The following is a 13,581-nucleotide window of genomic DNA, read 5'->3' on the forward strand; positions in this document are numbered from 1 at the left end:
CCACCAACAAAGCATCATTGTCTTCTGCCTTCAGAGCCTCTGTAGTCTTCCTGCTGTGGAATGGCACAGTCCCCATTCAGGTCCAGGAGTTAAGACTTTACCGCCAAGTGGAGGTGAGGGTCACTGAACTGTCAGCCGCTCTTATTTTGGTTTTGGAGCTCTGTCTTTGGAATTATGCTTAGCTGCTGGAAATCCCAATGGCTGGGGACCGTGACTTCATGCCATCTAGAGCCACCTGGGAATTCAGTTGGTTCTGTAGAGGACCCGAAGTGTTTCTTGCATTGGCTTTCAGTTACTATTCCATTCCTGCTCTGGGAAAATGTTCCCGCTAACTCCAGTTTTATTTCTAATATCTGCATCGTATCTAAGGACTCTGGGAAGATACTTTTAAAACTAGTCTTGCAGAGCCTTCTAATTTCTTTAGCTTCTTCCCCATTTATAGAGGCGTTGCTTGAAACCAGTACATATGCAGCTTCACAGCATGCTAAAAGCATTGCTCTTTATTAGTCATTCTTATCTTTGGCTGCTGTTTTGCGATTTCTATTAACATCGTCTTTGAATGGAAGGTCACAGTTTTATTTGTCTTATGGTTCTTCCTCCAAAAGAAAACAGCTTAATTCTACTTTGTTCCAAGGAACTAATATTCTAGTGTGCTTTATTCCTTCTGATTGGATTTCATCCTAATTGGAATGGCTTAGGCTAGTGGAAATAATTTATTTAATCTTCTTAGTTTTTTTATTTTACAATATGCATTTTACCTAGATCCCTTTATGCCACTCAAAGAATTTAAGCTGTTGTGTTGCTATGTTGTTAGTCAGAGATCAACTTAATACAATCTGTTGGTGCTGAGCACTACATTGGTGTGTTCTATTTGTCCGTTGCAGAAAGGGTATACACATTATTGTGGTATGCATTATATTTTTAAAAATAATGATGATAGCAGTTGCTCGACAGTGAACTCCTAATGTCCTGAATTCCATTAGAGATAAATGTGTTAAAAGATGTTCTACAAAAAACAATTAAATCTTAAAAGATTGCAGGTTGTGGTGATTACCATTCAAAGACAAGAGAGCCTGTGGTTTTGAGCACTGACAAACAGATGTGTCCAGCTATTTTTTTATGAAAACACCAGCAGAGCAAATTACTCATGAAAAGTCTATTCATAGGAACTAATTGAATGCCATGTCCAGTTTAATAGTGAAAACTGAGTACAACCAAAACCAGGAGAAAGCAATAATGAATAGGCATTTGAATTGTTCCATTTGTGTGACTTCTAAAAATAGCCACAGAGTCAGTAGTACATTCTCATGTCTGAGAGGCACATCAATCTTTTAAATGGTCAAAAGCCCTTTAACATAACGTGGAGAAAGAGAAAGAAGCCCTTGAAGGAGAAACTCAAGTGACCATTTGGATTTTCTGTGGTGTCATTTTATAAGGTTACTGCTAATGTGGAAGAGGCCCAAGAATCATTGACCAGATCTTTAAGTTGTCTTATAGCTTGCCAGAAAATTTCTTTGGCCTCTTTGGTATAGTCAATCTGCTTTAAGAATTATTCTTTTAATTTCTCTCTTAACTAGACTATACCTAATAAACTTCAATATTCAGTGCACTGAGCTGGTTCAGTTAACAGCCATGCATCTAGATTGCTAAGTGAGTTAGTAATTGCCTAAGTGATTAGCCCATTTTGGTAATGACTGATCATATATCTAAATTCAATTAAAATAAAGAACATGGCATAAAAACTGTTTCACATGGGAGGATCTGCCATTACATTTTAAATAAGAGTTTCTCTTTCAGAGTTTACACATTTTGAAGTGGCTGAAAAAAAAATCATATCCTAATGTCTGACTCCATAATCAATGCAAGTTAACTCCAGGTAGGAATGCTACTTGCTTTTGCCTCAATGTATTAGCTGATGATTGCGTTTTATTTCTAAAAATGGATTTTTAAAAACTAATTATTGAAGCTATTCATGATTGTTGTAAAAACACTTTTCAAGTTCAGAAAAAATCATCTTTATTTTCATGCGTAGATATGGGCACAGTTAATATTTTGTTTGTTTGTTTGTTTGTTGGTCACATTTTTCATTGTGCTGATGAATGGCTCTTTCTCTCTTGTCTGTTCTTTTGGGTTCTCTGCATTGTAGCTATTTGGAAATAATCTAAAGAATGTTCCTCCTTCTTGGGTAAGTGCTTTCAACTCCTGTCTCCTAATAAGTAGCTGGGAAGTTGGATGGATCTCTTTCTAATATAATCAGTAAAGACGATGGCAGTATGGTAGGAGTTGGTGGTGGTGGTGGAGGAAGTGGTGGTGGTGGTAGTAGAGGAGGTAGGGATGGAGGAAGAGGTGGAGGTGGTGGTGGGAGTAATGTTGGAAGTGGGGGGGGGATGGTGGGGCATGGTCTTAGGCACTTTTTCAAAAAAAGCAGACGACTGAGAATTGCCAGTGGAGAGTCAGCCACCCTAGATTCTGAACAATGAACATGGACCACATGTATACAGATCTGGTTTTCCACAGTACCTATGAAAGCATACTTTAGAGAGGGTTTTTATAGTTCTAAAAATATGAAGACTTTATAAAGAGTAACCGAAATTCAGTTGGTCAGTTACTTCCCTAGAACATTCGGTGATGGGTGAAAGAAACATTTTTCTATAATTTTAGTTTTAGGAGTTGAGGCAGAGAGTATTTTGGAATGGTCCATAATCAACCATCCTTTTATAAATTCACGATCTTGAGGAATTTTGTATGTTTTCTGATGTGCCTGAATACTGTAACTTTAAGCATTGTTTTCAAGCCTATTGACATTGCATGTGTGCACACTCATACACGCTCATTCAGCTTGCTGGTCGTATGACACACCCCAGACCTGGGGAAGTACCTGGAACTTGCATTACTTTTGTTATTTTGATCCCTCACAGTTTATTTTGCTTGTAAATTCTTGCTGGGGAAGAACAGATGCTTCAAAACAAATATTCGGCTGAAATAATTCAGAGCAAATCAACAAATGTGTATGAAGAACAAGGTGACAGACTAAGTGCTGAGTAGTTAAGTATCCACAGTTAAATTATTGCTTGTCTTCCAAATTTTTTTTTTCAAAATTTTCCTATCTCCCTCAAATGTTTGTTTTTTCTTTTATCCCACAACCACAGTGATTTCTCAGTCTTCCTTCCTCACAGTGGCCGACTTAAAATACAACATTTCTAGAAATCTTCTTTGGTGTATATTGAAAAGACGGGTGTCCCAGGGAAACCAACCTTACCCTAAGCAGTTTAGCATTAAGAATTTGAGAAAGCAAATCTCTATTATTATGCAGAAATCAAAGGGTAGAATAAGAAACCAGTAGGCTACTTAAAAGATATAGCACTTTTCTAAATAATAAGTAACTCAAGATTTTACAGCCTGTTTTGTAAGAAAAGAAATTGAAAGAAAGTCACCCAGCCACATTGACTGATTGGCAAGACTCTTCGTTCCACCTGTTTGTTTTTTGAAACATATTGGTAATCATAAAAGTATAGATTATAGCTACCTATAATTTTGCATCTTGCTTTTCTCTCTTGTAACTTGAAAATATTTCTGCATAGTTTTTCTAACTGGCTTTTGACTTGCTACATAGCATTCCCTGAGATGATAGGCTCTTATTTATTTAACCATGTCCCTTAAATTGGATCTGAGGCTCTTTCCACTTTTGCCAGTTTGTTCATTTGTTTTGGCTACTGGCGGCTTTCTGTGAGAAAGAGGTGGATGAAGCAGCCAATGAGATGATAGAATAGTTTGCATTTGTATCATGCATTCAGGTGTGTGTGTATTTCAAGGGTATGGTGTATACCATAGGATATGATCTGGCCCGTGGGACACAGTGGTGAAGAGCACAGGTTCTGGAGTCAGCAGATATTGGCTTTATTTTTGAGTCACACAGCTGTGTGACTAATCTAGAAAAATTTCGTTAACTTTTCATAGCCTCAGTCTTTTGATCAGCAGAGTGGAAACAAATCCTGTCTCCCTCCTGACATCATCGTGAGGATTAAAATGATTGGCACTTGGTACATAGCAGTGCTCATAAGATGGTTGCTGTTCTTCTGTGTCTCCACAAATCCTCATCCAAGTAGAAAGAGTCATTTATTTACTCAGCATTTACATAGTACCTATCAAGTGCCTAGCACTGAATTCTAGATATTGGCAAGGCAGAGATGAATGAGGCTCAGGCTCTGCTCTGTGGGTCCTATGGTCTCCAGGGACCCAGACAAATGAATCAGCAGACAAGACCCCTGTGTAGCTAGGGAAACTCTAAGGAGCAGGTACTGCCTCAAGGATGACTCCTGGGAGGTATAAAAGAAAAAGTTTGGTACAGAAAAGATCAAGGTTCAAATTCTGATTTTGCTGTGATCTCATTGTGAGGCCTTAGACAGATTACTTTGATTCCCTGCAATTTAGTTTCTGTGTTTGTATTCCTGCTTTACAAGTTTTTGTGAGGCTCAGAAATAATGTCTATGGTGTGGGGCATGCAACAGATGCACGAAAATGATTATGCCTGAAGTCTTCGGTGCCCTAACAGTGGCTGATTTTTATGATAATGAATCCGACAAAAGTCCAGCATTGTGAAATGTCAAAGACTGGCTCAGTTGCACTCAGGTTAGTCTGAAATATGTTTTATTACAGTTGAATCCTTTGTAAACTGGTCATCTGCACATGATGTGTATGGTAATGTGGAAATATTAGAATATTCAACTCTCAATGAATAGCATTTCGTGGCCATTATGTAAAAACCAAGGAAAAATGACTTATGAAGACATTGATTGCTTCTCTGCTTTAAGGAGCTCCTCAGAATGCAGAATGGCCACACAGTCAAGAATATGGCTCTGTCCCACAGACAGAGCAAGGCAGCAGAAATTGAATCTATTTAGCAGGTTGCCTTTATGTGTGAAGATTTCTTGCTGCTCTGTAAATGATTATTTGCTTATTTATTCATAGATGTAGAAAGTACTTTTCTTTCGTTCTGTTTCCAAATTGCAGCCTCAAAGTAACAGGCACTTAGTATTGATGTGCTAAGGAATACAGATGAGCACTGACCCTCAATTAAACATTAATAAATATATTGTAGTGACATCAAAAAAATGCATCGACTTGGTCCAAAATGGGATGAGATGGTGTTTAGCATTTTTATTGCAGAGATCCTAAAAGTAATGCATGTTAGATCCATAAATTGAATACATTGTATCAATTAGGACCTATTATTTAAAGCATCATTTTGCTTAGCACTTGATAATGTCTTCTCTAGTTAACTTTGAGTGTTTGTTTTTACTATCCAGCTGTATTTACAAAATGCAACCAAGATTTCTAATATTATTATTGTTCTATCATTCAGATGGTCAGTGGACCACATTTAATCAGCATTTGCTGTGTGCACCACTCTACAATTCTGCCTTTAAATCTTGAGCTACAAACTGAAATAAGATGAATAATGTCTACAGAAAGCTTGTAGAGGTTTAAAAGAAAGAAAAGACCAAGAAAGTGAATTACGTTTCCTCAACCAGTGGGCCAGATAGAATGATAGGAGAAATTTTCTTAAACACACAGCAGGATTCATGTTAATAAAGGGACATGATAGTCACAAATATAGCATTTAATAGTGCTGCGTCTATCTATCTATCTATCTATCTATCTATCTATCTATCTATCTATCTTTTAAAGATTTTATTTATTTGACACAGAGAGAAAGAACACAAGCAGGGTGAGTGGTAGGCAGAGGGACAGGGAGAAGCAGGCTCCTCATGCAGCAGGGAGCCCAATGGGAGGCTCAATCCCAGGACCCTGGGATCATGACCTGAACCAAAGGCAGACACTTGACTGACTGAGCCACTTAGGCAACACTTTCTCTATATATTTTTAATTAAAAAATTTATTTATTTATTTAAATTAATATATAAATATAAACATAATATATATAAATATATAAATAAATATTTATTTATTTATATTTATTATAAATATACTTATTTATTTATTTATTTATTTATTTATTGAGAGCGACTCACACATTTGGGGGAGGGGCAGAGGCAGAGGGAGAGAGAGAATCTCAAGCAGATTCCCTATTAAGTATTGAGCCCAGTGTGGGGCTTGATCTATCACCTGAGACCATGACCCAAGCCGAAACCAAGAGTCAGACTCCAAACTGACTGAGTTACCCAGGCACCCCTATATTTTTTTAAATAGTAATTTAAAAATAAGTATTTAAAAAGTTAGACAATTATTATTAAAAATACAAATTTAAAATAATAAAATAATTTTCCACTCACAGAAGAGTTGTAAGTATAGCACAAAGAACTCACATATCTCCCTTGCTCTGATTCCCCAAGTGGATACACATATCCATTGTCACTGTCTTCTTTCTGACCACTGACAGTGAGTGAGCTGCAGACATGATGCCCTAGTGGCCCTGTGTACCTGCTTGGCTCTTTCCCCAAACAAGGACAATCACAGGCCACCAACAGGCAACACTAATAAACGGCCCCTATCCGATCTACAGACTTCATGTGCATTTCACCAACAATGCCACCATTGTTCCTTTCTTCTTTCTGGTTCGGAAAAGGTTCACACATTGTGTGCAGTTATGTCTTTTTACTCTCCCCCTATTCAGAATGATTCTCAGCACTCAAGTCTTTTATGTCCTTGGAAGTTTTAAGGAGGGCAGACCTTATATTTTGTCAGATGACCTTCAACCTGGGTCCACTGATGTCTCCTCATGACTAGACTCAGGTCATGCAGCCCTGTTGAGAACATTATGGAAATGAAGCAGTGTACTTGTTGGCATATCTCTCTTAGTGTCACATGAGGTAGATCCATCATGCCACCACTGATGATGGATATCTTGACCATCTGGTTATGCTGGTGCTTTCCAAGTCTTTCCACCACAAAGATACCATTTATCCTTTGAAAATTGATTAGTATCTTTTGGGGAGATATTATAAGATTACACTGCACCTCACCAAAATGCCATTCCCTTTTTTTCAAATTTTTATTTAAATTCTAGTTAGTTAGTTGACATGTAGTACAGTACTGATTTCAGAAGGATAATTTAGTGATTCATCACTTACATATAACACGTAGTGCTCAATAGAAGTGCCTTCCTAATGCCCATCACCCATTTAACCCATCCCCTGCCCATCTCCCACAAATTCCTTTTTATTAGTTGGAATTCTATTAGCATGGATATATAGGTTTCTATTCTATTTGATGGGTGTCCTTCATTAATAGTATTATTTATTTGATTCTCAAATGATCCCAGATTGGGCCTACGGGAGCTCCTTGCATTTTATGGACTCTTGTACTTTATGGACATGTTTCCCATCAGTCCTTGGACATGTCCTAATTTTTTGATACCATAAGATCTTCAGATTCTGGCCCTGCCTCAGGCCTACAATCAACCTTTTCTCTGAAGGGGTCTGATTCCTTTCATAGAGGATGGTGTTTGGAAATCAGGTTCTATGTGCTTGGTGTGCTTCTTGTTTCTGGGGATTGTTGCTTCTAGGTTTTCTTGGCGGGTAAAGACAGAAAATATATGCAATTGCAAACAAACACACATCTATAACTCTTTCCACTTCTATGTGTGAATATCTGTATTAAAAACCATGAGATCATACCAGTGCTTCCAATTCCAATACAACACACCTTGTACTTTCTGCTCTTACCCCTTCCCATAATTGTAAGTATCTTCTCCAATACTAAGGAACCTGGCTCTCTCTATCTTCCATAATATTTACTTACTTGTTCTATTAGTTTATTTATTTCTTACTGTAACCTATATCTCATGTTCTTGGCTACCTCCCACATGCTCCCCATTTCCCTTCAGTGTCTCATCCTCAGGTACCAATGGGTACAGCACCCAGCATGCCATTGCCTACCTTTGTGTGGCTTCCCGAGGCCCCCTGCCTCCCTTCCCCAGCCCTGGGTGCTGGTGGGCACACTACCTTTGTGCTTCTTTATGACCCTCTTCTACTAATGGGGCATGTTGCTGCCACCTTTTCTGCACGAAAAGACCTTTTTGTAATTTTGACACCTGTCCACAGTCCCTGAGTTCCTTAAGAACTAGCAGTGTGTCTTGCTCATTTTTGTAGCCCTATGGTCTGGCAATACCAAGTTATCAGAAATACTTGTTAATTGAGGGAATAATGAATAAGCATGGTTTTTAGGAGGTGAAAAATACTATTTTCCAACATTTCCAAACACTCCTTTCCCCCAGAGGAAATATTTTTCCATAGTACCCATATTAATGGAAAAAGTGGGCTACTCTGGCTGAAACTCCTCCTTTCTCCCTTTGAGGTGTGCATGGACTGAATGTTTGTATCCCCCAAACCCAAATGATGAAGCCTAATCCCAATGGAGATGGGGCCTTTGGCACGTGAGCAGGTCATGAGAGTGGAGCTCCCATGAGTATGATTAGTGCCCTTATAAGAAGAGGCCAGTTCAGGCTCTATTTGTCATGTGAGGGCTTAGCAAGAAGCTGGCCATCTGCCACCTGAAGACGAGCTCTCCCCAGAACCCCGCCCTGCTGCCTCTGTGATCTCAGACTTCCAGCTCCCATGCTGTGAGAAATGAATGTTTACTGGTAAGCTTCCTAGTCCTGGTATTCTGTTATAGCAGCTCAAGCTGACAAAGTCAAGGCTGTTCCCAATATACCTCTTTACTGTTTGATAACATCCATGATTTCATTAAACACCTCAGGGAGATGTTCATCCCACCTACCAGATGAATCTCTGAGACATTAATGGGGGAAGTGATTTGTCAAAACTATGCTTGGCACTGAAGCCAGTGATAGAATTCAGGTGCCCAGATTCTCAATGCTGTGATTCCCTGTTCTTTCCAGTGACCTATTCCTACGTCACTCAGGCGCAGAGTGTCTGTGGGAGAAGAGAGAGCAAGGCTGAGCAAGCTTGCTGGTGGTGTTGAACGCCAGACACAGATGTTTGGCTTCTATTCTGGTGGCTAGGCAGAGTCCTCCAGAATTCTGAGAACATTCTGTGATACATGTGTGGAGGGGTCTGGCACGGTGTGGGGGCATAGCTGGTGTCTCTGCATTTCTCGGTCTGTTCTCTCTCATTCGTTGTCTTGTATATGACTGAATACGATAAAGGGCACTCTACAGGCCCCCTGTAAGAATGCCAGAGAAATGTGGGGTTTATTTTATTTTATTTTGTTTTGTTTTATTTTATTTATTCACGAGAGATACACAGACATAGGCAGAGGGAGAAGCAGGATTCTTGAGGGGACCCCGATGTTGGGGCTTGATCCCGGGACTCCAGGACCACACCTTGAACGAAGGCAGGTATTAACTGCTGAGCCACCCAGGCATCCCAGAATGTGGGCTTTTAGGCAGAGAGGTGACTTGTCCTGCAGATGTGAGGGTGACATTGCTGACTGGAGGCAGTGGAAATGGGGAAGAAGGTGGGAGGGCGGTGGACACCACGAGGATGTAGAGGTATGGATAGCAACAAGTCCTAGAACCCAAAGCTGTAGGCCTGGCCAGCAGGGACCCAGTCGGGGCCTGTGGCAGAAAGAGTAAACTTGTGCAAGGTAGTCAGTGGATTTCATTTTCGACTTGATGAGTTTTACATCATTATGTTCATTTAGTAGCTAATGAAGATGGTGTAAAGTGGTTAAGAAAACTCACCAAACAAGAAACACCATGAGGAAACCTATTTTGAGTTTAGCTGGACATGTTTTGTGTGTGCTAACTCTGAGCCTGGCAGCAGCCCCATGTGGTCTTTAAACAGTGACAAGCATGGTGACATGGTCCGTCAGTCATGAACACAAGAGGCCTTGAGCGTGAGGAGACAAGTGTGAGGCTCTCGCGAGGGTAGAAGTCTGGGTGTGCATAGAGCCTGGGGAGCCCACCGGAGGGTGCTGAGATCTGAGCAGGCAGCAGGGCTTGCCCAGGCCTCTGTGGGAGGTGTTTCTGGCAGAAGGAACAGCAGACTCACCCAGCTCTGCTCATAGCAAGTTATCTCACCCTGGTTGTTCGGGCCACAGACATTGGGGTCACTTTGACCTCTGTCAACTTCCGTTCTCAATGTCCCATCTGTCAGAGAATATCCGAAATCCTGGCACTTTCCACCATTTGTAGGTCCAGGGAACTGCAATAACTCTGTGACTAGTCTCTGGGCTTCTGCTCTTGATGGTCTCTTCCCAGTGGAGCTCCATGTATCCTGGCGAGAGTCAATCATGTCACTCCACTGCTCAACACCTTCCAGGGGCTCCCCTTTTCCTCCAGCTAAACACAGTCCTTGCTGATGACCAAGCTCACCCCACCCACCTCTCCCCTTTGTTTGCTACCTCAGGGCCTTTGCCTTGGTTGGGAGCTCCCTCTGCCTGCAATATCAAATTAGTGAATAGCGGTATACTTTGAGGGAACTAGTAGAACACACCCTAATGCTGATCAGAGGTGTTGCCAACTGTGAGGTGGAGCCCCATGTAGCAGATAGCCACTTGAGAAGCTGGGGAAGGAGGCCATTTATAGAGTGGGGACAATAAGCTATAAAATTGGTGTTGACTGTCCTGGTGCACCTTTCCAATCATAACATGGAAATAACTGTAGATGTCACTCTTTTGGGGTGAGTGGCAATGCACAGCACAGCTAATCACCAGTATTTCCTGGGATAATTTATATTTCCCTTTGAAATTCACTGTGACTGTGATTTTTGGCAGCCACTTTACCGTTCCCGGGGTTTTGTTTTGCTGGATCAGCTTGTAGTCTCTGAGGGCTTTTCTCTGGGCAGTGGGGGGTGGGGGAAGGGGGGTCCAGTTTTAGAATATGGCTGGCGGCAGAGGGAGGCCAGGCTGGGTGTTTAACGGCTTTGCCAACTTCAAGGCCACTACTTCATGGCACTACTAACTATGATCACCAACCCCTCGGACACATGCTAGCTGCCTGGCATGCTGCTAAACGCTTTGCAGTAGATTATCTCATTTAATCCTCAGGGAACCTTAGGACGTAGATATTATTAGTCCTGATTCCACAGATTAGCAAACTGAAGTGTAGAAAGGTTAAGTAGCTGGAAGGTCAGGCAACTAGGAATGACAGGGCTGAGGTACAAACACAGGCTTTGTCTTTATCTCCATGTAATAGTGTCTTGACACATCTTTACCACCATGTGACAACAGCACAAAGATATTCTTTTAAAGCACATAACATAAAAAAATAAATAAATAAAACAAAAAGCACTTAAGAAATTTATTGCTTTTCATGGCAGTTTTTTTATAGTACAGATTAAGTAAATAATTAAGTAGTAAAATTAATTAAATAATTAAAATTTGGGGTACTTGGGTGGCTCAGTGGTTGAGCATCTGCCTTTGGCTCAGGGTGTGATCCTGGGATCCTGGGTTCGGGTCCCACATCAGGTTCCCCACAGGAAGCCTGCTTCTCCCTCTGCCTATGTCTCTGCCTCTCTCTGTGTCTCTCATGAATAAATAAATAAAACCTTTTAAAAATAATTAAAATTTATTAAAAATTAATTAAAATGAAATATAATAATTTTTAAAAAAAATTTTGAAGCTTGGTGTTAGGGAATAGATGTGTTTTTGGTGTTATTCTGGGAGAACTGCCAGGCCAGACTGCACTGTGTGTTGTAGGTGTGGTGTCTGGATTAGCTCCAACTGTCACTTTGAAGAAGGTGGAACAAACTGAGAGCCATTGGCAGTTACCTGTGACTGGGTCTTGAAGCAAATAAATGACCCTTTTTGATGCCGTTAGAATGAATCCTTGGCGAATTCTCTTGGCATGTTCCTGGCTGTTGGTCCCATTGAATATGGCAAGTTAATGGAGAGATTGTTTGCTGCCCATCACACCTGAGGCCTGCCTTTCGTCCTCCCAGGTGTGTGTCTTGGGAGGGGGCCAACATGGGAGAAGTGTCATGTCAAGGGGTGCACTGTGATTAGTGTTGGCCTCTGCTGGTATACAACACAAAGTTTTGTTCAAAGTATTTTAAAAATAACGACCTTGTTGGAGTGCCTGGGTGGCTTAGTCAGTTAAACATTTGTTTTGATTTCAGGTCACGATCTCTGGGTCCTGGGATTGAGTCTCTGTGTCTGGCTCTACACTCAAGGAGGAGTCTGATGAGGATTTTCTCTCTCCTGATCCCTCTGCCCCTCTCCCTACATGTTCTCTCTCTCCTCTCTTTATCAAACAAACAAACAAACAAACAAACAAACAAATCTTTAAAAAATAGCAAGTTTGTTGGAAACAGTGTTTTAATTTAAAATTGGGTCTTATAGAAATGGCCTAGTTGGAAAATGACCTGTAGAGCATGGAAATGTACAGGAGTGTGATCTAGGGTAGAGCCTCCAAACATCTTCTCATCATGGCACACACAGAGGATAATGTTTGCATTGCATGCCAAGGGTAAGCGGTAGGCACTCATGGCCAGAGGTGACTGCCTGGGATCCACATACTGCCCAAAAGTGGAGCCCATCGAAGTTTCTGCCCCTTCACCTTGCAAGGATCAGCAGGAGGGAAGATCTGATGGATGGTATTTATACACTCAGTCCTCATATTTCTGCAAAAATAGCTTTATGGGAGACTTTCCCATTCTTTAGGTGTTTGGTTATGAAGGTAAGTTCTCATTTGAGAGGATTCCAATTTCTGAAGTTTACTTTGTTAGATAAAAATTGTTTTACAGTGATTCTGTATTGTACCTTGTCTGGGGAAACTTAAGGTCATTAAAAAAATAATAAGACCCCTCCTTAAACAGAGGTGGCTATACAGTCATCTGCAACATAGAACTGGAACATCGCTTCTATGCCTTTAATAATTGTACCTGATTCTATTTTGATGGGCAGTTTCTAAGGAAACATTCTTAAAATCCAAGCGTGGGCACCGACATTTTTCAATTATAGACATAAAACTCATCAAACTTAGCAAGTTTTCTCCCAAGCGAAGACCATGGTTTTAAAAATAATTAATATGTACCCTCCTACGGGATGATCATAATTAGGACCATGCTATAAATACATAAACTGTACATTCTAACTCGAGGAAGAATAAAAACCAGAGAGGCTGTGACGTCACTAAAAGGAAGATTCTTCAAAGCACCAGCTGAGAGACAAAGGTGCTGGCCATTGTGTTCAGTCATTAAGGTGAACACTGGCTGGGGTTGCCCACCTTGAGTTACACGGTTTTTTTATTCCTCTCTCTCACATTTTCGGTTTCCAGCTGAGGCATTAAGACACAGATTGGAAGAACTGGAGAAAGAGAAGAACAGCCTGCACTTCCAGCTTCCTTCCAGGCAGCCAGCCCTCTGCAGCCTCCTGGGCCACCTGCACGCACAGGCCCAAGCAGCCGTGTGCCACGGGGCCACTCTGTGAGTACTTGGGATCGCCCCCACTTTGCTGTCCTGGCTCCCACGTAGTGAAGAGCTGGGAGTGGCTTTGCTAGGAAGACCCTCAGCTGCTTTTTCCTGGGAAGCATTCATTTGTTGGTCAGGTGGGTGAGGGTGCCTCCAGAGTGAGCGACTGGTGTGGGTCATGCTCCCCTGAGAAGCAATTTCTACTAATTGACAGGGAGAGACCCTCCCCAAGGGTCTGGGTGCTAGG

General features: G+C 41.1%; 1 protein-coding gene across 10 annotated transcripts in view; it reads left to right on the forward strand.

Annotated features, from left to right (window-relative positions):
- DISC1 (DISC1 scaffold protein) overlaps window positions 1-13,581 on the forward strand; it is a 350,357-nt gene that overhangs the window by 87,762 nt on the left and 249,014 nt on the right. For all 10 annotated transcript variants that reach the window (XR_005986855.1, XR_005986856.1, XR_005986857.1 and 7 more), the window contains exon 4: window positions 13,202-13,349. Coding sequence is in view for 7 of the 10 variants with exons in the window: in XM_041749370.1 (XP_041605304.1) it covers window positions 13,202-13,349 (148 nt within the window). In the remaining 3 variants the exon portion in view is untranslated. The remainder of the gene's footprint in view (window positions 1-13,201; window positions 13,350-13,581) is intronic.

The sequence above is a fragment of the Vulpes lagopus genome, chromosome 3 (assembly GCF_018345385.1).
Source record: "Vulpes lagopus strain Blue_001 chromosome 3, ASM1834538v1, whole genome shotgun sequence".
NCBI lineage: Eukaryota > Metazoa > Chordata > Mammalia > Carnivora > Canidae > Vulpes > Vulpes lagopus.